This window comes from Diabrotica undecimpunctata, chromosome 3 (genome assembly GCF_040954645.1).
Source record: "Diabrotica undecimpunctata isolate CICGRU chromosome 3, icDiaUnde3, whole genome shotgun sequence".
NCBI classification, from domain to species: Eukaryota; Metazoa; Arthropoda; class Insecta; order Coleoptera; family Chrysomelidae; genus Diabrotica; species Diabrotica undecimpunctata.
This window is the reverse complement of record NC_092805.1, coordinates 34,656,557-34,684,036: the sequence shown is the minus strand read 5'-3', so window position 1 is coordinate 34,684,036 and position 27,480 is coordinate 34,656,557. Positions and strand designations below refer to the sequence as shown.

Genomic DNA, 27,480 nt, shown 5'->3' with positions numbered 1-27,480 from the left:
ATCAAGGGCCATTCGGGAATAAAAGGCAATGAGATCGTTGACAATTTGGCTAAATCAGCATACAAGCTTGGAGAAAAAGTAAACAGAAATTTAATTCCAGCGACAGATATTGACACCGTTAGTAGACAAAAACTTAATAATAATTGGCATTTACATTACAGAGAATGTAAGACTGGCTTAACTTTTATCATTGTAACACTAGGATACCCTCCATAAGATGGTTCTACACAGAATCTAATCGACATTTTATAAAGACCATTAATCGGCTGAGAGCAAATCATGCTCTTACGCCATCTTACATGCATGGAATCGGCTTATCAAATACTTCCAATTGTACTTGTGATAAAATAGGCTAACACATATATTAGAATGTGATTTACAAATTATTAATATAAACGAACTTTATAAGGAATTAATAAATTCTAAGTGTTGTTTTCCAACAAACCTTAATCTTTTAATATTTTCAAATAATATGGAAATTCTTCATTGCATTTACAAACATGTTAAAATATGTAAATATAAGTTGTAAATAGTATATAGGCGTAATCTGTTAATATGGTTTGAAAAAAAAAAACAAAAAAAAACAAAAAAAAAGTATACCACAAATTTAAAAAAAAAACATAAAACAATTAAGAAAATAGAAATAGAACAAAAAACAAAAAAATAAATCCAAAAAAAAGAACAAAAAAAGCAAAAAACAAAAAAAAAATCAAAACAGCAACAAAACAAAACAAAAGAAAACAAGAAAATAATAAAAGAATAAAAAAAAACAATATAAAAATATATCAAAACAAAATGTCTGTACCTATCCATAAAAATATTAGCTATATGTAGTACTAACATTTGACTATGAATCTGCAATCAATAATAATTGAAATTCAGTCGATTTTAACAATAAACACAAACAAGTCTGGCTAATTGGCTCTGCTAAAGCCATTTTTCAGAAAAAAAAATATATATATATATTTTGCCGTATCTACAAATTGATTTCCTATCAAAGTTTTTGTTTTTTGTTTTCAAATTTTTGAAAAAACAACTGTTCTCATTTATAGGTTCGGATGTCCTCATATATATAGGTTCCAACAGAAACATTTACTGTCGTTCCATTTGTATATCGGGACTTTTTTTCTAGATCTTCTGATTGTTTGGTAGGACACTTTGCAGTTCGGGTTTCTCTAATAGTTCCCGTAGCGCAATATCCTTCTTCTTTTCACTGGCAAAGGAGACTGTAACTTGTAAACAAGTTATCAAAGTATACAAGATGTCTCTGTGGGTTTTTACAATACTCAACATGTTTGAAACGACTCTTGTACCTAAAGGCTCAGAAGTTTTCCTGTTCAGACCAATAGTCCCTCTGGCTGGGTAATTGGCATATCCAGTTAAAATTAGAAATCCAATAAAAATTTTAATTTCTTCAGCTGTTATTGAGTAATCACGTTTATTTTTTTATTCTGTAGCATATCGTTTTATTTCTGTTATGATGTGGTTGTAAACAACTTCATCATAATACTGTTATTATTTTTTTTAACACTTTTTTAATGTGTCATTTTTGTATTTTTTTGTGCAAATTGTGGATCTAACCTAATAAGAAAAACAAATATTTAGAACTCACCTTTGCAAATAAAATAACTTATGTACTTACGTACTTCTCACCTTGGGCCAGTATTTCGTCAAATAAAAATAAAGCACCAATACATACACTTCTGCCAAATGTTCATACAGAAATTGTTTTATCCCCACCTCCACAAACCGTCCTCAAACGAGGACACTGGGCACTAATGTATTATGGCTCTAGTTGAAAAGTCTATCGAATATAATACATCTCTGGTTCATATTTTTGTTGACTTCCACAAAGCATTTGACATAATGGTAACAGTCGTTATCTTGAAAGCACTATCAGAAAACAGAATAGACCACAGGTATGCCAATATTATACAAGAGATATACGAAAATGTAAAAACTGTAAACCTTCATTGCATGACAAAAGATAAAAATTGTCAGAGGGCTATAGCGGGGAGATATTTTTCGCCAAAACTATTTATAAGTCATGGAGTACGCATTTAAACGATAAGAGTGGGGCTCAAAGAGTATTAATATCGATGGATAGAAATTAAATCTTCTCCGATATGGTGATGATATTGTTTTTATAACAGACGACTTCGGAGAAGTCAATAACAACTACAGCAAGTAACACAGACTGTCGGTTTAAGAATAAACTATGGAAAAACAAAAATGATAACAAATCTCGTCCCCAATGAGCTAATAGATATAGAGAAAGCTCCCATAGCAGTGAAAAATATGTCTATTTGGGCCACGAAATAAGATCAGATGCATGACGATTTCAATCTAGATGTACTCAGAACAGTAGCTAAGTTACGTTGGGCTGAATTCGGAAAAATGAGTGACAACCGTGTTTAAAACAAATACCCCAATCCATTTAAAAAGGAAAGTTTTCAACCAGTATGTTCTTCCAAAAATATATGGAAAGAAGAGAAAATGCCAGGGGACTGGGAGGTAGGGCAGATCATAACAGTACAACAAATCTGTGAAAATTATAGAGGAATAACGTTACTAAATACAACATATAAAATATTGACATCAATAATAAAAAAGAGGTTATCAAAGATCACAAAGAAGACAGTAGGACAGTACCAATGTGGATTCACAGAAGGAAGATCTACAATAGATGCAATACACACAATAAAACAAATAATGGAAAAAGCAAACGAGTATAAATTAGAATTGGAAATGTTATTCATAGACTTCACACAGGCATTTGATTCGATTAAAAGGAACGGATTAATGATAGCACTTAAAAAATTAAAAATTCCACATAAACTCAGAAAATTAATAGAAATGACAATGAGAACTACAAAAATAAGCATAATACACAAAGAGGAGAGACAGAGGACTTCATTATAAATAAAGGGATGAAACAAGGAGATGCCTTATCAACAACGCTATTTAATCTAGCATTAGAATATGTACTACGAAATATAAATAAAGGAAATCTCAGAACAAGAGGTGGTCAAATAATTGCATATGTAGACGATATTGCTATTATTGCAAAGAACAGAAAAATAATGAAAGAAATGCTAGACGAAATAAGAGAGAAAGAGGAGGTAATGGGGCTAAGATTAAATCAAGAAAAGACAAAAATATTAAGATTAGGGAAAAAACCAATGAAAGAAAAAATCAAAATAGGATGTTCTGAGTTTGAAGAAGTAGAATACTTCAAATACCTAGGAGTTACAATAAGTAAATCCGGAGAAAGGAAATCCGAAATAAAAGAAAAAATATTAGCAGCGAATAAAGCTTATTTTGCAAACAAAAGATTACTTAAAAGCAAAACACTGACTAAAAAAAAAGTAAGATGAGCATTTATAACACCATAATTAGGCTAATATTATTATATGCAGGAGAAACAATGACGATGGTTAAAAAAGAGGAAGAAGACTTAAGAATAGCAGAGAGAAAGATTATGAGAACCATACTAGGACCAATCAGAACAGAGCAAAATGAATATAGAAGCAGAACAAATGCAGAATTAAGGAAGAACTTAAGGAAGACATCGTAACTAAAATAAAGCAATGCAGAGTTAGATGGTTAGGTCACATTTGGAGAGCAGGCGATGAGGCAGTGACATGGATATCACGCAATGATAGAATGGAATCCAGGAGGAAAAAAGAGAAGGGGAAGACCGAGATCAAAGTGGCTGCAAGAAGTTGAAGAAGACCTCCAAAGGGCAGGAGTCAGAGAATGGAGAGGAAGAACTAGAGACAGGAAAAGATGGAGAGATATTGTCAAGAAGATAAGATAAACAAAAAAGACTGATCCACTTAAGAAATAGGATCTAGAAAGCATTTGCGGTTTAATATGTTCTGCCAATGCTCACATAGCGGATCACGGAGCAGAAAATATAACTCTCACGAATACGTCAGCGGAAAAGTTGAGAGGGACATAACGTAAAATGGAGAGATCAGTGGAATGGAAGAGAACTGGAGTGGAAGACATTATCGAACGTATTACAAGGCAAAAATGGAGATGGGCGGGACATGCTGCAGGAATGAAAGAATGTAGGTGGAAAAAAAATTGCTTGAGTGATGATCACGGGCAGACAAAAGAAGACGGGGAAGATCCCCAACACGATGAACCGACGTCCTCAAAAAACTTTGGTGCCATTCTAGATGTGAAACGATAAGTATTATACTGAACTCTTGGTTAAATACTTTTTTATATTGGTAGCAACTGATGCTTTCATCAGGTCCTCGTAGACACTTCGTCTCAGGACCAGCAACTTCACGTGGAGTCATACTTCGCCATGTTACCATATCTACTGGTAACTCTAACATTATAAAATATAATAACAAATAATGTAAACCAAATTGTAACAGATATATTTTAACGGGTTTTTACCCTGACATTTAGTGGCTCAAAACATTTACACCTAGACACTGATGATGGAACATGGTTTCCGAAAACGTTTTGTCTTCATGACATAGCATGTTTGGGTTTTTAATTTATATATACCTTTTATAAAGGATTTTTACTTAAATTTTTTTGTGATACATGGTATACAGTCAGCTACAGGAACTTAGTTTCCTTGTGGATATTAAAATGTCTCAGTAGAAAATGAAGCTGGTCAATTTTCTTACGTTTGGCAAGAGCATATTTAAGAAGAGGGTCGTTAAGAAATCGAAACAATGTCAATGTTACTTTAGAAGTAGAATCACTTAACGAAACGTCTAGGTACTATAGATATTAGTTACTATAGCAAACCTTTTTTAATACCTTACACATTCCCTTTTTTTTAAACCGTCTGTTATAAACCAGTTGTACTGCTACCAATTAATATCTTAAGATGACAAATTGAACATTAGTCCTTTTTAACACTCAGATCTAGTCGTCTCCAAATTCATATCCTATTAGAAATATCATTATTATAAAATTGCTTTCTCTGTTACGCCTATGGTTAAACGTATTAGTTCCACATCGACGTTGTAGCCACGTCACCGACAATGCATAGTTGCCAGCTAGTGAGTTATAAAAAATAATTTAGTTATTTTTCAATATTTTATTTTTATAAGTTACATATTTTAGATAAGTTTTGCCAAAAAAAAGTATTATTAACCAGAAAAATAAAACTGAAAAAGATATATGTTATCACCTTAAATTTAAATGTAAACACATAATAAACACATATTGTTTATATAAAAAATATTTGGTAATTCTTAAAACTGCTAATGCAGCTGGCAACATCGAGTCGTTATCGTCCGAAGATTATTTAAGTCGGGTATTGAAGTCGTGAAAAACATTTGAGTAAAATTCGTTGGAAGTTAAACTTGTGAATCATAAACCAAAAATCGACTTTATTAATTCATAATTTATTCAGATTAATACACTTCAACTGAGATCTTTCGTTACTGTGATATACCTGTAGCTAACTTTCGGTTATTTATTTTTACACCTTTCTAAGTTCCTGTTTTTGTGATTTTTTTTCACTATGTTGGATATTGTGCCAAAGAATAAGGTAAATTTGCGTTGCATGTAAAATTTTCCAGGGTTTGTTTTGAAATATTCACGCCCTACACGCCTGTGCTGTTTTGAAACGTCTGCGTTAAACTATTGATTTCATATTATATTCAGGTATATATTGGGCATCTTTGTCCTCAAAGGTACCTTCGACATTTGAATTTTAGAGCGGCGTTCCCGAATATTTCTTACAAATCCTGTGAAAGTGATTTTAGTGATGTGATTATGAGACCGATTGTAGTTACTTATAAAATTTGTCTGGATTTGTTTTTGAAGCCTGCTGCTGGAGACTGCTATGAGATGAAAGAACTGACGGCGAGAATTTGCAGGGATTACCTTCAAGGGGCCTGGAAGAAGGTCAATGCCAAAAACATTGGTTTCAAGCATATCAGGTAAGGAAAACATCTATTTTTTTGTCTGTTGAACGAGGTCGACTTCTTAATTCTACTCTAATTGGAGATTCCCTCCCATTTCCCTAAAGGAAAAATATGTAGTATGTGTTGAGTAACATAAAACCAAAGAATATAGACGCATATGCGTCTATATTCTTTGATAAAACATAAAACTATACAACTTTATTCTAAAGAAACCTAATGAATGATCTCATCTATAAGTTGCAATTGTTAGGAATATTATACCACCAATTTTTCTCAATGTTTTATCTTGTTTATACTAGATTTGCATTAAATTTAATAATGTGACTCATATCTTTGGAGACCCCATAATAATGATGTATTTATTGGAATATGGAAAGTTTCGTTTTTAATTGAATACAAATAATTATTGAATATAAAAACAACAAAAAGTAGAAATGCAAAGATTTCTACTTATTCGAAACCGAAATTCAGCTTATTGCCTAAATTTGTGCCTTCCACAATTTTTAAAGCAAACTGTCTTTTCTATATCACTGAATATAAAGACTAATAAATTTGGAATGGAATAATCTGCATAAACTATAATTGCCAGTAATGAGATATTATTTTATCTGAGCAGAAGTTACACCCTTAAAACTTTTCTTGTTCAAAATATAAAAACTACCATTCATCAAACACTCTAAAGAAAAAACTTTCTTATCTTTCTGGTAAACCTGACCTTACTAAACTGTTTGTTTCTGCCAGCAATTTAAACCCTGTTGAATACAGATGTCCTGGAGGCAACTTTCCAGTCCAAAGAGTTGGCTGGTATCTTTGTCCAGATCCGCACATGGTCACCGTTTCGAGCTAGGGTCACTATATTCCCTTTCAGTTAAATCTACATTTATCGACTTTATGTCCTTACAATTTTAACCTTTACAACATTTAAAATGCAATCCATAGGTTTTTACACCTTTTAAAGTGGCTATTTGCTTTGCAAATACTCAAGTTTTCACTGCCTGTGTGCTAATAAGACAAAAACGTTCTTGAGTGAAAATGGTAATCCTTTTCGATATTTTCATTATTTTAATAATTTTTTAAATATACCATTTACACCTGAAGAGTTTACTTGATTGTAAGTTTTTTGAACAAACATTCTCTTTTTCTCTTCTTCACTCTAACCTTCTGGAACACTACCACCAAATAAAAAAAAACTATTATAATTTTTCCAGTGGAAAATAACAAATTCAAAAGTTCGCTAAAAAAGAGGTAGCAAAGAAACTGGAAATTGAAATGTCAGTAAAATATGTAATTTTTAATTACAAATATGATTCATTCCCAGAGAAAATGTAGTAAGCTTAATAATTGGTAATTTACCCAAATATGTTGTTTTTATTCTATAAAACAGATAGTTTATGACATGCACAAGGTTTTTACTTAACTGGAAATAATTGCAACATAAGTGACTAAACCTATGTGTTCTATGAATTAATGTGCATCATTTCATAATGATAATACTTTTATCTAAAGTAATAGTTTCTTCTGGTCCCCTAATCAGCTGTAGTTTTCCATAGAAATTAATTGTCCTATATGATAATTATGTTGAATATGATAACATTGGTCATACTTGGGGTTTTGTCAATTCAGTATGTAGTTTTAGAGATAAACACAATTTTGTAATAATACCATAGTGTTTTTCGGAAATAAGTTAAAAATTTATGTAAATATTTTTTTCATTAATATTTGTTTACAAAAAACAACTTTTAATTAAGGGTGTTTCTGTATTTATTTGTTTAATGTAAAGTACAATTAAGATAACATTACTGTATAAACAAAATAATTGATATTTTTTGTTCTTTTATTTTAACCTTGCAAATACCATTCATGTCATTTATTTTGTTTACTATAAACTTTGAATAGTGTTCAGTAGTTTTCCATAAATACTAGTTGATTCATAAAGGGTATTTTAGTGTTTTGAGAATGATTTTCTTACAGAAAATAATATTTTCTTAGTACATAACACACTCCTAAGTCATAGGGCATTTGTTTATTTCATTCATTTCTTCTATATGGTACATTTGGGCTTCTCCATCTTCTGGGTGTGTCTCAATAATGATTATACTTTTTATACTGTTACGAAACGTGTGTTATAAAGAGTTTCAGATTTTGAAATAGTTGTATATTTTCAGTAATATAGTTAATAAAAGTCATTCAATTATACAGTGAAAATTCAGTAGAAATTTCATGGAAATTCCAAAAGATTGACTTGAAAATAGCGGTAAAATTAATTTTTTCCCTCTGTGTTAATTATTCATACTTCCTATCTAGTATGCAGTAGGTAACTGTTGACAAACCAATTCACAGTAATAAGTTTTAGAATAAAAATGGTTCATGTGAAAAAGATTGTATTAATAATGGTCGATTATGGTGATCATGTTAGAACAGCATCTAAACAAGTTTGTTTGGGAGGAAATTGTCCAAAATAATCTTATGGACCCATTTTTCACAGACCAAATACTTGATAGGTGACACATATTTGAATTTACTAACTAAGCAAATTATTCCTGGACTTCAACAGAATGACCAATTACAACAAAAGTTTTAGATAAGTAAGAAATTTTTAAAATGCGAATTTTCCAAATCGATGGATTGGATGTAAAGATTTCACAATTTTAGATGGCAAGATAGAAGGCAAAAGATCTTAAGGGCGCAGAAGGACATCGTGGTTGAAGAACATCAGACAGTGGGCAGGAATGACTACCATACATCTATTTAGAGCAGCTGTCAACAAAGTTGTATGGACCAACGTGATTGCCAACATCCACAGAGGATAGGCACCAAATGGAGAAGTTAAAAACGTTTCTTTCTTTCCGAATATTGTTTTTAATGCAAAGTATACGTTAGTTTTTAATAGACGCATGTTGAGGATTTCCTAAATAGGTAAAGTTACCAACGAAGAAAGGCTATATAATGGGTACCCAATGAACAACGATAGACGTAACGTATAGGCACCATATTTCGTCTTTTTTGCTATATTTAAATTTATTTTTCCATCCTTAGAAGTAATCTAATGGCATTAGATCAGGAGATCCTGCTAGCTATTCCATCGATCCGTCTACTATCCACCAATTTCGAAGTATTCGATTGAGGAATTGCCGAATATTTATTTGGTACTGGTCTTTGGATTTATTTGCAGGCTAGTCTGCTTTTGATTTATTTGTATTGTGTGTTTTGCTTTGAGTTTTTTTGAAACTATTGGTTTTGTTTCTTCCAATATATTATTTCACTTCCATAGTTGTCCATCTATAATTAATTATCTTTCGGTAGCCTATTTTCGTATGTTTTACTTTCTTTTTTTCTTCTGGCTCTTTTCTTAATTTACAATTTTTATCTCTTCTTTAGTTAGGTCGTTGCTAAATGGTTATTTGTTTGTACACGGGCTGTACGTGTTTGTTCATTATTTGCCTAGAGCCAAGGTTAACAATAAATAATAAAACTTTTGGTAGGTCAGTAAAGCAGGGAGATATGTTAGAATTCCAGTGGTATTTAAATTGAATTAGAGTTGTAAATGTAATTGCAATTAAGTTTAAGCATAAGCGTTAATAAATAAACAATGCCCAGACATAAAAAAGTTTAATTCACTAGTCTTTTAATGGTCTATTAACCAGCTTTACAAAATAATAAACAGCACCAAAAAAACGAAAATAGGAGCATAAAAACATTGTTCTAAAATAAAATTATTACAAAAGTTCCATTTGAAAATAAATTGAATTACGTCTTTTGCCGTTTTTAAAAATAGCTTGGATGTTATTAAAACTGTCTATTAAAATTCGATAAAACTGCGTGAGCGAGTGATTGAAGTTAAAAATAGAATTGTACAATGAATTAAAAAGCAGTTCAAGTTCATTGGGAACTAGGTGTAAAACGTACATTTTCCGTGAAGTGTAATATTTTCATTCATAGGACACATTGATTGTAATCATTGGCCATGATGTAAATCTATAAAAGAACACTATTCAAAAATATATCAAACTTACTGTTGGAACAGCAAAAGAACAATGACTCTTTTTTGATGTTTTAATCTACAAGAAGTATATTGGATATTAAATCGAAATTATACGCGGAAAGGAAAAAACGTTTAAATTACAATTTTAATTCACTGCAGACATCAGTGCGGACAGTAATGTAAAAAAACATGAGAGTAAAGGTCGTGGCATATTATTGTGCACGTTGCGTTTCCAGCACATAGCGTTAAGTTTCCGAAAAATATAATTTAAATGGTTTTAAATATGAACAACACACACTGTCCGGAACATAGCGTTTCAGACACTTAACGTTTCCGTTCAGTATATTTGAAAACAATATTTTACTGATGCCGACGGCTACGTAACGAACCGTAACCGGTTGGTAAGGATAATGTGAATTAGATGTCCGTCGTTTTCCCCTTGTTTATTTAGGTATTTGTTTGATTTTGATACAGAGTATTTAAAAAAATAATTTTATAGGCTATTTTGTCATTTATGCATGTGTTTTTATTGCTTTGTGACAGTTAAACACGGAAGTAACCAATTAGGACTTTTGTACGGAAGTGATACCTCTTCTTTTTAAAAATACTTTTTGGTTTGATATGTATGGCTTCGTTAAATGTAGTATTTTGTTTTTTAACTGAAGGTGAAATTAAATTTAAAACGTATTTAAACTGAATCCTATTCATTCTAAAATAATTGTTAAACCTATTAATTATTATTAAATTCCTAATTGTTTATCACTTCCGTGATTAATTGTCACAAAGCAATAAAAACACATGCATAAATGACAAAATAGCCTCGAAAATTATTTTTTTAAATACTACTAAATAATTTAAATTATATTTTTCGGAAACGCTATGTGCTGGAAACGGAACGTGCACGATAATATGCCACGACCTTAAAAAACAGACTCTTAAGAAGTGACTCTCTTTTGAAGTGAAGCTTCTATACTGACATTGTATTACTTTTTCTTTGTAGTAAAATGTTGACGACACGGCGTCAATGAAATAGCGTCTTTCGTGACGCTACTTCTACTACAGATGCTCCTTGATAAGGCATTATAAACAGTTGGAAGAGTCCATTTACGTGACGAGGGCAGTCCGTTAAACAACACGTAAACTTATAGATTCACTACGTGTTTATTAGAAATACGCATGTACTAACTCAACTAATACCGTCAGTATTTTTATCTGAGTGTGTGTATCAGATGATAAACACTTCTTGGATCACATATATATGCACATTAACGCCGTACATAGGCATCACCGTCATAGAGAGTATGGTTTGTTACAACGTGTAATTAAAATAACAAAAAAATAATAAACTTATTCAATTTTAAAAATATTAAGTATTTAAAATTTAAAAATACACAGAACATAATATGAAGCTTCGCGCTATTCTACAGTACCGCCTACTGTGCCACTTTTTTTAGTACTTGAACTAGGTTCCAAATTAACATGACCTAAAATTTTAACTTTTGCCGCTTCAGTCCTAACATGTTTTTCACAACCCTATTTTTATCAGTACTCCAGTCGTCAGAGACGAAAATGCCACTGAACCTCTAAAAATCATACTAACAACCTGAATTTTGCCGAGAATATTAATTTTGGGACCCCAAAAAATGCAATGGTTTACCACTTTCACCCCCTCTAGGCCGTACAAAAAAAATGTTTTAAATAAAAAGTGTAGCTGAGATAGTTTTAAACAAAAATGTTTATTGGCACTTTTTTTTGTAGAAGCACTTTGTTCGTTGAAGCGACCCTCAATTTTGAATGCCAGTTACGCACGTGAAATCAATGTTCAATAAAATTTGTATCAGCTCGACGGTAAAAATTCGATATATTTTGATTCAAGTGTCCTATGGATAAAAATCAAGTTGCGGTTTAGAGGTAAAGAGTTCAGCTTTCGTATGCAATTTTTTTATTTTGCCGCAAATTAACTCGGATTTTATAAACGTGTTAAATAAATAAACGTGGCGCGATTTTTGCCATTTTTTAAGATTCTCATGATATCAATACAATCTGTCCTTTTCATTGACTGGCCACTATTAAGTTTCGATTACTAGTTCCTATTGGAAATTGGATGCAAGAGGCACAAGATCGAAATAGATGGAAAATTATGAGGGAGATCTATATCCAGCAGTGGATAAGCGAAGATTGAATGATGATGATGACTAGTTCCTAAACTTCAAAACCTATAGCATGGAATTTCAGTTTTGAGTTTTGAGTTGCTAGACTATTTATTGTACTTTCCTACAGTCTTGCAAGATAATCAAATGGAAACAAACGCTTAATATATTATACAGCTCAATTATACACCCTTTTTGTAAAAAATATTTGAATTTTACTAGGTGGCTCTAATAATTTGATCACCCACTGTAAGTTGCTTAGCTTGATGAAGTTAATTAAATAATTTCGCACTTCTTTTTGTACATTTTTCATTTTTGATATACATATAAAATATAAAAATAATTTCAACGCTTTTTGCAATAGACTACCATTTCGAACGAATTTGAAAAACACTTTTTAATATCGCTGTTAAACGCGCTACCAACAACAGTTCAAATAACTAAACTTTTTTCAAATTTCTTTTAATATAGTTTTTGACGTAACAGAAAAATTTTCATTAACACCAGCAAAAGGCGTTACGTCTGGTTTTTAGGAGGTGTAATACTTTTAATAAAGTGATAATTTTTCTCAAGAACAGAGTTAATATAAAAAGAAAAATCATGGATGCTTGAATTCTCTAGCTAAATACATATCTAATGATGTGCCACATATGGTCTATTCTCTATTTAAAATTAAGGATTTGTGGTACTGGAAGGGAGGGAGTTGACAAATGACAGATGTTTATGTCGTTAAAAGATGACTTCTTTGAAATAAAAATCGATGTTTTAACATTTTTACAAAATCCAATGAGTAGTGCCAAATATCAGGGAGGACTATATTGAGTGGTCAACCATATGTAGATAGAATGGGGCGATTGTCTATAGACAACCTAGACACAAATTTATGTTTATCTTATGTTGGTCTGGCATTTGAAGTGGGAGATGAGACAATCATTAGAGAATAATGGCCAATATTTGTTAGCGTGGAAGTTTTGAAAGACTGACTCCAGTTATTCTTTGCTAATCCTAGATAATCCTTCACTTTCGATTTTAATCTTATCAATAAGCCGTCTACATAAAAGTGTCGTTAATAGTTGATTTTACCATTAATTTTAACAGACTTGGCATCTCGTGGGTGGTAAGTCATTAACCCCAAGAATAAAAATAAACCGCGATACAGATCGCGGTGCAAAAAGGTCTACGATAGCAAACGACCTCTTTATCAGCAAATAGAGATTAGAGGGACCGTTATCTAACAGTGACGGGAAAAAGAAAAAGCTCCTTTAGATGAACATGTTATTATGTTGCGATTATCATCTTATCTCATCTTGATCAGACTTGGAAAAGGCTAAACCATATATTTTTTAAGCTTATAAAACGTGTAAAATTACTAGCATTTATAAGTGACATGACCATATCTTTGTTTTTTGCAAGTTACTTGCTCAAAACCAACCATAAAAATAATACACTTTTCAGATGCAATTTCATTATTCAGCCAATCGTGTCCACTGCTCCCCCAGTCTCTTCCAATGTTCTCTACACTGGGCCGCTTGCTTCGTTGGTCCATCTAGTCGGTGGTTTTCTACTGCTTTTTTAAATTTTTTGGGCCTTCATTCCATGATTCGTCTTTTCCATCGTCCCCGCTTGTGTTTTCACTTTATAGTGCACTGCTCAGTTCCACCTTGCGTGAAAAGCGTTCAGTGACGTCTTTAACGCCTAATCTTCTTAAGTGTTGTTAAACATTGACTCTAGAATTGCCGTGAACAATTTTGGAGCAATATTGTCTTCTTGTCTTACTCCTCGACCTAAGTGCTCGACATTTTTAACGGCAACAGATGGAAAACCAACGGGTGACAAATAATTGTACGAGTAACCCACTCACAGGACATGGCAGGTATACGCAAGTGACGATTATTCGCCAAGTACACGAGTCGTTTGGGTCCTGGCGCCGACCAGATTTTTGGAGCAATATCGGACGGGAGTATGATTGGAAGGCTGTATTGACAGGTGTGTCCAAGTCTTTGTATGTTTTTTAAAATTATCTCATTGTGTCAACAATGTTCTACTTCATCATAAGTGGTCGAGTTAATTCTGGTTTAGTTCATCTATACATAAATCGATCGAATTTTTCATATGGCAACTTTTTACGAATTACCATAAATTTTCAATAATTTTTGGATAATTGTACTGGATTATTCATAAGTATTACAATTTGACCGTGTCTATACATATCATAAACAATAATTACAACAATTGAAAGTATTAAAATGATCTAATCATGAAAGTTCAATACACTGTTTATGGTTTGTTATTGTATTTAAAATATTTTAATGGTTTGTTTTTGATATAAATCACGATTAATAGGATTGTATAATTAAATAGATATGCTTGTAACCAATCTATCTGCAACGATATAGTTGTTATGTTAATCAACATAAATAAAAATGACAAATTGGTTTGGTATTTATTAAAGTTTTTAAATAACCGAATGTTTTCAATATTACAGTCTCTATCAGTTGTAGTCTCGTAGATTACCAGTATTTAATCGGAAGCACTAAGTACTTGTAACATTTGTCATTATAATTTATATTATGTTTATCAAAAACGCTAAAACCCTAAATTGTTTTTGTTATTTATTGTTTAAAGTTTTTGATATACCCGGTATAATTATTTTACTCTATAACACAGTAGCGTACTTGTACGAGTAATTACTTGGATGTACTTCTAATGTCTGTCATTATTAAATTTTTGAGAGGAAAACGTTTTCTCTTCCCTAATTAGCCCACATTCGCTTTTAAACGTCACTAAATATGTCGTCAAAACAAGCAAGCTAAAAAAATCAGGTGACTAGGTTACTATCAAGCCAGTTGATCTCGATATTTCAAAATACATTGCTCAGTAGTAAACATCCTAAAATATCTCTGCGCCTTGGGCATACTGTACCAGGTAGACGTTCTATAAATAGTAGGAAATGAACTTCGAATAATTAACGAGATATGCAAAAAATGTTCAAATAAAGATAGTAATCCAATCAATTTCTTAATAAATTAAATCACGATTTACATTTACATACTATATAACTGATAAGCATTGGCGGATCGAGTGGGTGCACAGGAAAACAATTGGATTTCAAAAAATAGTTTGGGACTATTTATAGTTGAGGATCAAAAATGTAGACACTAAATTCTGAGAAATGAGAATTGACTTTTAACGACAACGCTGTTGCCAGGTTGTTATTATAGATAATTTATCAACTTCAATATAACCCTTCAATAAAAGCTTGTCGATGGTTTGTAACTTCAAAATTTTGCCACACCTTTGAGACAGTATGATCTTGATTTAGACAAGTTTCGTCTAAATAGTAAATTTTTTTTCTTCATGATGATAGTCTTGGATTTTTTCAGGTAATGTCTCCGCCACAAAATAATATCTTCTCTTTCTATAAGAATGCTGTTCCTACTTCTTTTCATATATTTAATGTTCATTTGTCATTTGTTTATCCAATCGTCGGAATCTATTTTGGCTGCGACTTTCTGAAAGGTTCGAATTTAATTTCGGAAGGAGAAAGCTTGGAATTTTCTCCGAATAGCATACTTAATGTTATCTTCAAGCTGAATACGTTTTCTTCCTCTGGATTAAATCTTTTGCGCTACATATTATAGTTACAACGTCATTGACCAACATATTTCATTTCTTTCAGGGAGTCCATAATACACGTTGTATATAATAGTTTTTTCATCTTCTGAAAAATTTCGCCGACAGCGTTTCTTTTGACTATTTTCGTCTTCTATATTTGTCAGAACTCTACAAAAACAAAGTATTAACTGTTTCAGGTTAACTACAGTACTGATGTATTTCAGTAATAACATGAACTAAGTCGTTATCAATCAACCAGTTGTTGATATACAATATAATGGGAATTCCCAAACAATTAAAAAAAAGTGAAAATATGTTTGGGAGCCAACTAAAGCATCTATTGTTTTATGTTTAAATGTAAAGTTTGAGTTTTGATAAAATCAATGATTTATTAAATGACATTGAAGAAAATTCTCTCGGTACCTCTTACTCTTACAAAAAAAATTTTGTACGCCACTGGAAAACCAAGAATAGTCATCACCATTTCCTGGAATTTGTCACAATTGAGGGGTGTAAAATCAAAAGCGGCAATCTCCACTTTTTCTTGTTTTGAGTTAGGGGCGCTGTCTGTTGCGTTTTTTTATTACCTGTTAGGAAAAACTATTTGTAAGAACCAAAAGCGGTCTTATCTTTATACAAATCGCAGTGAAAAATTCGTGTTGGGATCAAAAGTGGCAATCTCCATAGCTGAGTGCCTACCAAACACGACAATCTCCGCTTCGGCCAATAAGAACCACGTAGCGCTCGCACGTGATCAACACATAGTTAGATTTGCCGTAATATCGTGCTCGTGATATTATAGTTTGTTTTAGTTTTGGGAGACGTTACATTGTTTTTGTGCTTTTCCTAAACTATATTGTGTCTAAGAAATTAGTTTTACATACAAAAAAAGTATTAATTTTTTATCATGGAAGTTAATGCATCTCCTGTCACACCAACGAAGGCACGAAAGCGGATAAGACAACCTGAAAAATGGAAGAAAAATGTTGCAAAACGTCTAAGGTGAGTACTTTTGTGAATGTTATGATTCCATTTAAAACCGGTTGTAAATTTTATTTTTTTTTTTCATTTTTCTTAAAAATTTGTTTTCTTAAAAAAAAGATTTGAATCCACTTCAGTACATATGTTCATAACTATTTTTTGTTGTAGATATTCTGCGAAGAATATGCCAGAATACCCAACATGTGGGCACAATTCAAAAACATATAAGTGCTGCTTGCTGAAAATGAACGATATACAGAAATTTCATAGCCTATTCTATGAGACCAAAGATAAAGCGACTCAAGATGCCCGAAATACTACACTGTGAATCGTACTGTCCAGCGTCGGCCGAAAAATGAAAAGCATTCTCCAAGAAGCACCAGGTAAAATGTTTCATTAGTAATTTTTTATCCAAGGAGAAAATTCCAGTGTGCCAATCAGCTTTTTTGAACGTGCTAGGAATAACAAAACATAGGCTTTTCTACTCGACAAAACGATTTACTGAAACAGGCCAAATACCGATTGAACGCAGAGGTGGTGATCGAAAATCTGCGAAATATCAGGACAAGCTGGAAGGGGTGCAAAAGTTTATAATCCAATTAAAATGTACTGAATCCCATTATTGCTGTTCAGTAACTAAAAGAATGTACCTTCCATCTGAACTTAGCGTCTCTAAATTGTATTCAATGTACACTGCTCAGACAATTCCATCTGAGACTGTAAAGAGATCGTATTTTCGCTATATATTTAACAGAAAATACAATTTGAGCTTTAAAACCCCAAGAGCAGACGTTTGTTCAAAGTGTTTAGAGCTAAGTGAACGCATTAAATACGAGAAAAATGAGCAATCTAAAATTAAACTCATAACTGAAAAACGGCTCCACAAACTTCGAGCCAAAGCATTTTTCCAATTTCTTCAAGAAAACAGAGAAGACCTAGTTACTTTGTCGTTTGACTGTCAAAAAAATTTGGTCCTCTCCAAAGTTCCTGATCAGAGTGCATATTATTCAAGGCAGCTTTATTTTTATAACTTTACCGTTGTTGAAGGTTCTTCAAAGTCTCCACTTTCAAGGAAAATGTATTTTCATACTGTTGGATTGAGGACATGTTTGGCAAAGGATCAAATGAAATTTCCTCTGCAGTCTTTCATCGACTTAATAACACTGATTTTGAACACAAATTGAGAAGAATTTACGAAAAAGAGAAGTAATAACGGCACCTGATGAATACAAGGAAATTATTTCCGAATCTTCTACTATCGTTGATATGAAGCAAAGCTGTGTTTACGATTGGAAGTCTGCTGTTCAGGAGGTTCTTAAACCAGTAGGAGCATGGGGTTTTCAATTTAAGAACTGTAAAAGGTACATTTTAAAACGATGTAGGACAGGAAATGTTTTAATACGAGGTGAACTTCATTACAAAAATGATTTTGGAACTTTTTTCAGTATTGCACGAAAAGGAAAACAGATTGGCATGATCAATCCAGAAAAAGTTATCTCCGATGCTCACAAAGTAAATAATTTAAAACTGCGTGATGTGCGAAATCTTTTGACCAAACATTTTGGTTTAGACTGAACCCAACTTGATCAGCTTAACTATTATAAAGAGCTTTTTCAACGTTATGAACAAGAAGGAAACGAGAACCTGGAGAATCCTGTTTCAGAGTTAGAGTCTGTCGAACCTGTGAATATATACCTGAACTTCCGGATATTTTAGTTTAAGTGATATGCATATAAATTACTTTTACATGTATTATTTTTCAATATCAAAATATATTTTTATTATCTAACTCGCACAATGACGTTTTATTAGTTTCAAAACTGGCAATATCCTTATAGATCATTTTCATATCCGTCAATCTCCAAGCATTGCAAACAAAAACGGCAATCTCCAAACTAAAATATTAAAAAAAAGGAAAATAAATAATTTTTTAAGCGCCTATTTGTGTACATCCGACCACAAACCAAATTTTATATGATTCATCATCAGTTTTATTATTTTAATTTAAGTTTGTTAGTTTCTACAGTTTTTCGCGGTTTCCCAAAATTATGGAAATGGGAGATTGCCGACTTTGATTTTACACCCCTCAATTTCGAAACTACTATAGTAAATCATAAATCAAAACGCAAAAAAGCCCAACCCAACATGAAATAATTATAACCTGTATATAAATAGACATAAGAAAAGTGAGAAATGCATGAACAGACAGTATGGTCATTGCCCTACAAAACATCTAAAACTAATGTATACCTGCGATCTGATACAACGAAATTAGTATGGTTAACATTAGATAATACACACAGCAGATTAACTTTATAAATAGCTGATGGGTTTAAAGAAAGGAAATCTAAACTAGTTAGCTTTGAAATAGAAGAGAACAGATGATATTAAACAAAAAGAATTATCGAAGATCATTTTATATCGATTTAATCACATATTTTTATGTCATCTAACCTTCTAAGTTGGGGTCGTTCTCTTTGTCGTTTGTATTTTCGTGGTCTCAAATGTATAATTATTTTTTTCCAACTTTCATACTTCTGTTCTCTGGATATGGCCAGCAAATTATATTTATAAAATTACTATGTTATGAACAAAAAACGTTAATCAGCAAAAATCAGTCTCTGCCGCCTATGGATTAAAAATTTCTGATGCATTCCTGACGAATCACTTTTCATTCTTCATTTAACCCAACTTCTAATCTTTCAACTGTTGTTGGTACTGGATTGCGCGTAGGAGTTCATTCCATAAGTCTTCGAGGATCATGTCCGGTTTCAATTGAGGTTGCTCTATTAACTTTATATTCAGGTCAACTAGGTAACTTTTGGTGATACGCTTTGTGTGACATCAATCGTTATCATTCTTTACCATAAAGCTGTCACGAATGTACCCAGCAGAAAGAACAGTTTGGTCATGGAGAATATCTGGTTTTTTTTTTCGTAAGAAATACCACTCTAACACCCACCTTGAAAACTGACTGTTTCGGCATTGTAGCGTTTGGTAAATAGTTTTCGTCCAGGGCTTCCGTAGGCGGGCGTCTTCTCATTGTTATACAAGCACATTCTGTTCGCGTAACGTTTGTTTAATTTGGGTTTTATCGAATCAAATTTCTACGCCTTGAAACTCAACTGTCCAATGGCTGGATGTGACCTTTGTGTGCCGATTTTTATGAGGAAGAATCTATCATTTCTGGTTGTCTAAGGTAGTCACTGGTCACTTTAATTCGGTGGTATACCCTTTAAACAGCTTAGTTAGTAACTTTTGTGATATATTCAGGTAGATATATTCAGGTGAAAGTAGACTTAGACGTATGTCAAAACTTAGATGAAAAGACGATGTGGATGAGTATGCTGTGACAAACTGGCAATGGCTGGTACTGAATGGCGAACAAGACTTGAGGATCGAGTCTCTATTTTAGTGTTGTAGCATCAGTCTCAGTTAATTTTACTCGTTTTTCGTAAAGCTTCCTTACATACGTTTTCGTAGTTGTTCTCTTCTTTGCCTCTTAACAACGAATCCTTGGCTCATCTTACATTTGCCATACTCTTCAGGTGAGCCAACAATGTTTTCAAACAACTCAATCTTTTAGATATTTCTGCATTTATCGTTTCCTACCATCAAGTGGAGAACTTTTGGAGCTCCAAGCTCCAACAGTTCTTCTCGCGATTAGCTTCTAATTTCTTCACTTTGATTTCTTTTTGTTGTCGAATAAGCCTTAGTTACTCAAACTCTTGCGCCTTGTTGAAACAATACTCTTTACGGTTTATAGTAAATCGGGTTGCATTCTTTTGAATCTTATTGTTTTGCCTTCTCGAATTATTTGGATCTTCTTCTAATTCCCTTTTTGTTCTTGCTATTAATACATATTCGGCAAACGCAAGCACCAGGCATTTGTAATGTTTCTTTATCAGTTTCCAGTATATAATAATTGCACGAAATCATTTGTATTTTATATTTTCTACAGACCATAAGATATATTTATTTATAACTCAAATAAAAGCCGAAATATTTAGTTAGTGGTGCCTAGCACCGAAAAAACTGATTATTCGATTATAATAAATTTTGATTATTTTAAGTTCAAGGCCGTTTTCTGGTTTTATCGACCTTCACCATATACTTTAAGATAACTGAACAAAGCATTCTTGGAGGCCAGAATAAATTTTTATCGTGTTTATATATTTACAATACTATGTTTTCGATAAAACCGCCCTAAAATTTCCACTAGTTCGAATCTATGATAGGCGACTAAAAATCTATACTCGTAGTAAACAATCCCGGTCTTGTTTTCTGTTTGTGTATAACGTTCATCAATGCCTAATCAATATTAAGTTAAGTAATAAATGGGAATAACGTTCATCAATGCTTAATCGAAATTAAGTTAACTAATAAAAAGGAAAATCCCAGTGGTTGGCTGTATACCATAGTTTATAAACTTATAATGAAGTAAACAACTTTTAATGTATAATGATATATATTTATTATAAAATCTAAATTATCCAAACGGATTAAAAAATTTCAGAACGTTTTCGGTCTTATCAGACCATCATCATGAAAATATCTTAATAGACACGATGTGACACATGTGACACGAGGTTGATGTTAAAAGATTTTCCTTTGAGGGAACATATTGATCCCTTCTCGAAACAAGAACTCTATTGTCCGAAAAAAGATACCAGCCAACTCAATCGGCTGATGCATTGCTGCATTTTATTATGCTGAGTTCATCTTTGTTCTTGTACCCCTTTGGGAGACACTATTTATCACTATAATAGTATTAGGTCGTGAGATCTTTGTATCAATCCGTCATTTGATAACTCAAACACGAAGTTGTATCAGTATCATAGTCATTAATTTTTAGTTCATCATTGACCTTCAGCAACTCGGATAGTTTGGTTAATGATATTTCTCCACTTGTCGAGGTCATCTGTTACATATACCTACTGCCTCAGTATACTGTTTGTTTGGAAGCTTTTTTGTAATGTCTGTCCATCGCTGTGGAGATCTGCCATATTGCCGTTGACTGTGAGGTCTTTCTTGGGCCACCAAACGCTCCATTTTGTGATCACTACGATGGATATGACCAAAAGAACTTAAAAATTCTAAAGTAAACAGTACTAGAGAGACGCCTTCAAAAGCGTCTATACATCGTCTATCTGATTGTTTCACTGTCCATGTCTCGCATATATAGTAAAATATGGAAAACACCAGCGTGGGAAAGAGTCTCTTATTGTTTGCCGTAGTAATAATGTGTTGTTTTACTAGAGCTCCAAAATATATCATAGAGGGCACTACCTCGCACCCCGAAACAGTTGAGGAAACTGTTTTTGGCGATCAATAACCAATGCACCAAAGTGCATTTGTCAGATAGGTATCTGTCCTTTCGAATATATGCCAGTATAGACGAAGTCCTATAAGATGTTAAAAAAATAAACAAGTTCTAATTATACTAATTATACATAATTATAATTCTAATTATACATAATTAGCTCTTATCACTTAAAATTTACTCCCCTAATCTTTTGGACGTTCAGCTTATTGTCCATGTGACGTGATTACCGCAATTTGTGATCAGACTGAGGAAATTCTGGCACATCATTTTAAATCTACACTTCAGATCTGTAGCTCAAGAAAGATCTGTCTTACTCTTACCAATATGTTTCTTACTCTTGTTTTATCTTTGTAATTTCTGTACTTCTTTTTTATTAGTAATTAATAATATGGAAAACATCGGATCCGAATTCACGACTATGTATTCAGTTTTCTCGATGTTTACTCTTAAACCCCATTTTTTATAATATTGCTATAATCTACGAAGCATAAAGTCTAAATTGAGCTATGACTACTTAATCGTTCGCATAACTCGTTAAAAGATGTCTATATCCAATTGGATTTCCATAACCCAACAGGTTCTTCTCCAGTTTTCTAAAACTCTTCTAAGTATCTGTTTAAGAGGAATAGAGAAAGGCTACACTCCTGTAACAGACCATTAGTTGGTCGTATTGGTTTTGAAGATGAGTCGCTATACTTAATATAAGTTCAATCTTCTGCATGCAATGTATCTATTACCATTATAAGGTGAGTTTAGATCTTTCCATATGATTTGTTACCATAATAAAATGTGAGTTTTGTTCTTTCCATAGGATTTGTTTGGACACATAAGTTTTTTCTAAATCTATAAAAGCCAAGTGTGTTTCAGGGTTTTTTGTTGACACATTTCTCTATTAGTTGCTTTAAAACAAACGGCAAGTAAGCAAGCAATAGTTATTCAGCACTATACTAGCAAGCAGACCATCCACTTCCTCCCCGATAGCACTCTGATGCGCTATAAAGTCTCTCTACCAGCAAAGTGCTTGTCATGTAGGAGTCCTGGGAAAAGGAGGCCCATACGAAATCCTACTCAGAACAATCCAGACCAGCGTGAGGCACTCTATTTCCGCTATCTCTAGTGACTTATTATCGATCTGTATTGCTTGCTCGGACCTCAGAACTAAGCCCAGTTCGGTGACTCAGCTCTCAAGAATGTGGGCCCCTCTTGCTCTTTTTTTGGGTTTTATTAGTTTGTGGTTTGCGCATTTTGTTAGTGATTAACTACTTATCTACGGTTGATCTTCCTGCCTTCTAGTCTGGTATTCACTTATATGTTTTGTTATGCATTTAAATTTAATTTTGATTATTATGCCGTGCAGTCTACTAATTTACATAATAGCACTTAGGTCTCTGTAATGTGAGGAAAATTTTTATCACCCAAAATTTTTTTATATTTTTATATATTAATATGAACTTGACGTTTATCAATCAATCAATATTTATCAGTTCTACTAAAATTCCTTTCGGCACTGATCATCTACCATATTTCATTGCGCCGCAACTATATCTAAACTATTCTATCGTTATTACAGTGTTTTCAGTTTCGCATCGATTTTCTCGGTATATTAATCTTTTTCGTCTGAACTGGTAGCGTTCCGTCATGTTTCTACGAGAAGGTTGCTATAATGTTGCATCATTGTTCCAATGATATTACTCTGCTGTTTTCATTTTGATGCGTTTTTGTGTTATTACTGACATTTTCACACTTCTCTCAATAGCGTTCCTACCATGTCATTACCATATAATTTAGTTATTGTCCTTTTAATATCACTACAACATAATGGTTTAACTAAATATTATAAACTCGTGATATATGTAGGTAATATTCTCTGTAATAAATTTTGGAAAATCCAATTTTATTAGATTCCCAAATACAAATTGATATTGTATTTTCAACAAATTAGTATCTTTCGATAAACTTTTTTAGTAGAAGAATTAGAACAAATGGCCAAATAATTTATTTACTAAGCGCCTAATAAGTGATAATTGCGTCTGACGTAATTTTCAAGGCAATAGTCTATGTTGATTCCACTATTCTGTTCTAATACAAAATACATGAATGCTTTTAATGGTAAATCACACGACTATCTAATATGCATATGTAAAATTACAAGCGGTAAAATGACGTTTTTCGCATTAACTTACGATAATAAAACTATATAGTCAATAAATAATAACAGTGTATACACTGCGCGCCAAAATTAGCGCATAATTTTAAAAATTCTGGTAATTCAAATAATTATGTTTCTATTTTTGTGATAATATATTATTGTTACCTCCGATATATTGAAAAATTTATCGAAAGAACGGTTAAAAAATGCTGATGTTTTATCATTTTTTGCAAGCAAATTAAAAACATGCTAGTTGTGCTTCCTTTTAATTCGAATTTAGTTAAGTTGAAATACTTTGGGCTGAATTAAGTGTTTTTTCCTTTGAAATGAACCACCAGCAGCAAGAAAATCGAAATTTGTCAGAAAAAGACTGTATTAGAATCGTTACTCTTCGCGAAGAAGAATACCGTCAAGTTGAACTCCTTGAACGATTTAATGTCACTCAGTCAATCATTTCAAAAGAGTCTTAACACGTTTTTCACTGTTACTGGAAATAACTCGAGAATACCCGGTCAAGGCCTAGAAGCTTTACAACACCTAATCAAGACAGGTTTTTGACACTTCGCACACTGAGACAAAGGTTTCTTACCAATACTTCTTTACAAAATGAATTTTTGGATCGTTATAACTTTAGAATCTGCCAAAATACGATAAGGAGAAGACTTACCGCAAACGACCAACGACCTGCGCCCTAGAAGGGCACCCACTGGCCCAGAGATTATAGAAGGCAAATATTGCATTTTGCTGTTGAAAATGTTGTTTGGTAAAACGATAAAAACAACTAGAGAATAATAAGCGAACTTGCAAGAAATTCCGATAATTTTAAATTACTTCATAGTAATATATTGTTACTTCATAGTAAAATGATGTTATATTGTTTTCTTGATTTATAGGCGTTGATGTGAAATTATTGAAATGAAACGTAGGTAGCATTTAATTTTTATTACAGTCAATTGTGGTTTAATCCCATATAAATTAGGGATGTTCCGGATCGGGTTCCTTGGCAATCCGACCCGAATCAGAATTTCTATCGCTAACCAAACCGGACCCCTTAATTCCAACAGGATCAGTGCATTAGGTCATACGAAAACTTACACACATGTGGTTTACACAAAAGGAATTTTTGTGGATACTACAAACTTACAATTCCTTTTATGTTAAAAGTGGGACAAATCTTTGACAGATCGGAGAGCACTCTATGCATTATATTTGGAGTAAATCCTTGACGGATTTTTGAAGACTTCTGAATCAGAGATGTTGCTAACAATGTTGCTGTGGGAATCAATTTGATACTTATGTCTAATGGACACAAAAGACTAACATTGTTGTCATTCATATATTTATGTTTTGCGACGTTGGCAAATTATTGTCAAAAGTGAAGATAAACTTTTTTTACTAAATTAAAAATATTTTTAAATAGTTTTTTAGATGTTCGAATGGATTTATTCGAACAAGTATTATTATACATTATTTTATTGTGACAGTTGACCTCTATCCAGGCTGATATATACATTTTATTTCAAATTCTTCTAGAACATAGATTTAATAGATATATTTGTTCCAGCGGAGGGCTCTCCAACCATCTGTTCCACGTCTCTCTCCCGGACTCTCTAAAGACGGCTGATGCCAACGTCGAGCACGAACCCAAAGACGTACTGATCCGTGTCTATGGACAAACCCACGGAGAAGGCGCTTTGGAGGCCCTCATCACCGAATCAGTAATCTTCACCTTACTCTCTGAACGTAATCTAGGACCAAAATTGCACGGGATTTTCCCCGGAGGAAGAATCGAAGAGTACATCGATGCCAGGCCTCTTTTAACTAAAGAGTTGTCAGACGAACGGCTGTCGGTATCAATTGCCAAAAAAATGGCAGCTATTCATTCGATGGAGGTAAGTTTTTGAATGGTTTTCATTAATTCAATTTCTTTTTAGATTTTTAAATCGAGGTAAAGAAACATTTATTTCTTTTTTTTTAAGTTTTAAGTCTTTTGGTTTACGTCAAGCCCATGGTTTTAACTTTTTTGCGATATTTGGATGAAAAAATTCACAGTTTCTAAATTAAAAATAAATTCTATAATTTATTCTACATTGTAAAAAAGCAAGCTTTTATATAAAATATTTATATAAAAAGCAATGGTATAAAACATGCAAAAAAATTACGAGATGTACCCCTTTAAAAAACACTTACACTGGACTGGCTACACGTAGAAGCCAAAAATGAGATACGTTTCCGTTTTCATATTGATAATCAATCGGAAATATGCAGCTTAATAATTATCTCCCGAAGCATGATAAAAAAGGTAAAAACTTACTGTGAATTTCTTTTCTTTCACTATACTTGCTTTCACTGTAGACTTGTGTGTCACTTAGTGTTTTCTTCAGAGATTTTTAAAACGCAAAACGTTAAGTACTTTTAGGAACTATATAGATTCCTATAATATACAGAGTAAAAGAAAATGCTACAATATTTTCAAGGTTATACAATGATTTCATTTCAAAATCCAAGTTATATGCCACTTGACTGTTCCGCAGGTTTGCGAACATTTACAATAAAGATGGGAAGTAAAATTAGCTGTACATATACTAAAACTGAACTACGAAATCAGAAAAGCAAATTGCACAGTTTGAATGAATCCTGAATTAGCTCGCTCTACAAACAGGGCAAACAAATATGAGGAAAATCATAAACAGCATCGACTATATTTTTTAGTCAATTGGTCTTAGCAAACGAGACTGTAGATGGTAACAGATACGGTGACGATACTTTTAGCTCTATACTATAGGTAGAGTGAATCAACGAGAGTGTAGAAAATTCGAAAGGGAGGAAGACACTGCCATGGATGTCCTTTGTGAATTTATAACACTCAAAAGATTTCAATTTTTTTTGCGATTTTGCTCTTTTTCTATTAATTTCAATTGGATGATATACGTTTAGATACAAATTAAACTTGATATTGTATTAAAAGTTGATTAACAAATTAGATTTTATGCAAAACTTCTAAGAATAAAAATAATACGTAATCATGGACATTCTAAGTATTGTTATTATTATTTTTTAATTTACTAAGTTAATTTGTGAATTTTTCCATCTATCATTCGAGAATGTTTCTTATTGTACACATTTGAAAATTTACTTTGTTTTTAAAGCATTATTATATTAACGAGAAAAACATAACGAAACATTCTCTTTTTATCATTGTTATACCGATATACTACGCTTCAACCCCGATACTCATTTCCATTAAAACAAAAATAGAATTGTTTATTGTTTTATAATTATGTTGACCGAAGACTATAATAGCCAGATATAAAAGTCTGATGTAGTTTTATGGGAAAAGTCCCTCACCTATAAAAGAAACCGGGTCA

General features: G+C 32.4%; 1 protein-coding gene across 2 annotated transcripts in view; it reads left to right on the top strand.

Annotated features, from left to right (window-relative positions):
• Positions 1 to 27,480, top strand: part of LOC140436663 (choline/ethanolamine kinase) — a 62,400-nt gene that overhangs the window by 6,081 nt on the left and 28,839 nt on the right. The window contains exons 1-3 of one of the 2 annotated variants that reach the window (XM_072525670.1): positions 5,299 to 5,530; positions 5,809 to 5,924; positions 25,677 to 26,004. In XM_072525670.1, coding sequence (XP_072381771.1) covers positions 5,504 to 5,530; positions 5,809 to 5,924; positions 25,677 to 26,004 — 471 coding nt within the window. In that variant the 5' untranslated portion in view covers positions 5,299 to 5,503. Of the gene's footprint in view, positions 1 to 5,298; positions 5,531 to 5,808; positions 5,925 to 25,676; positions 26,005 to 27,480 lie in introns of those variants that run through there. The other variant, XM_072525669.1, reaches the window with a different exon arrangement.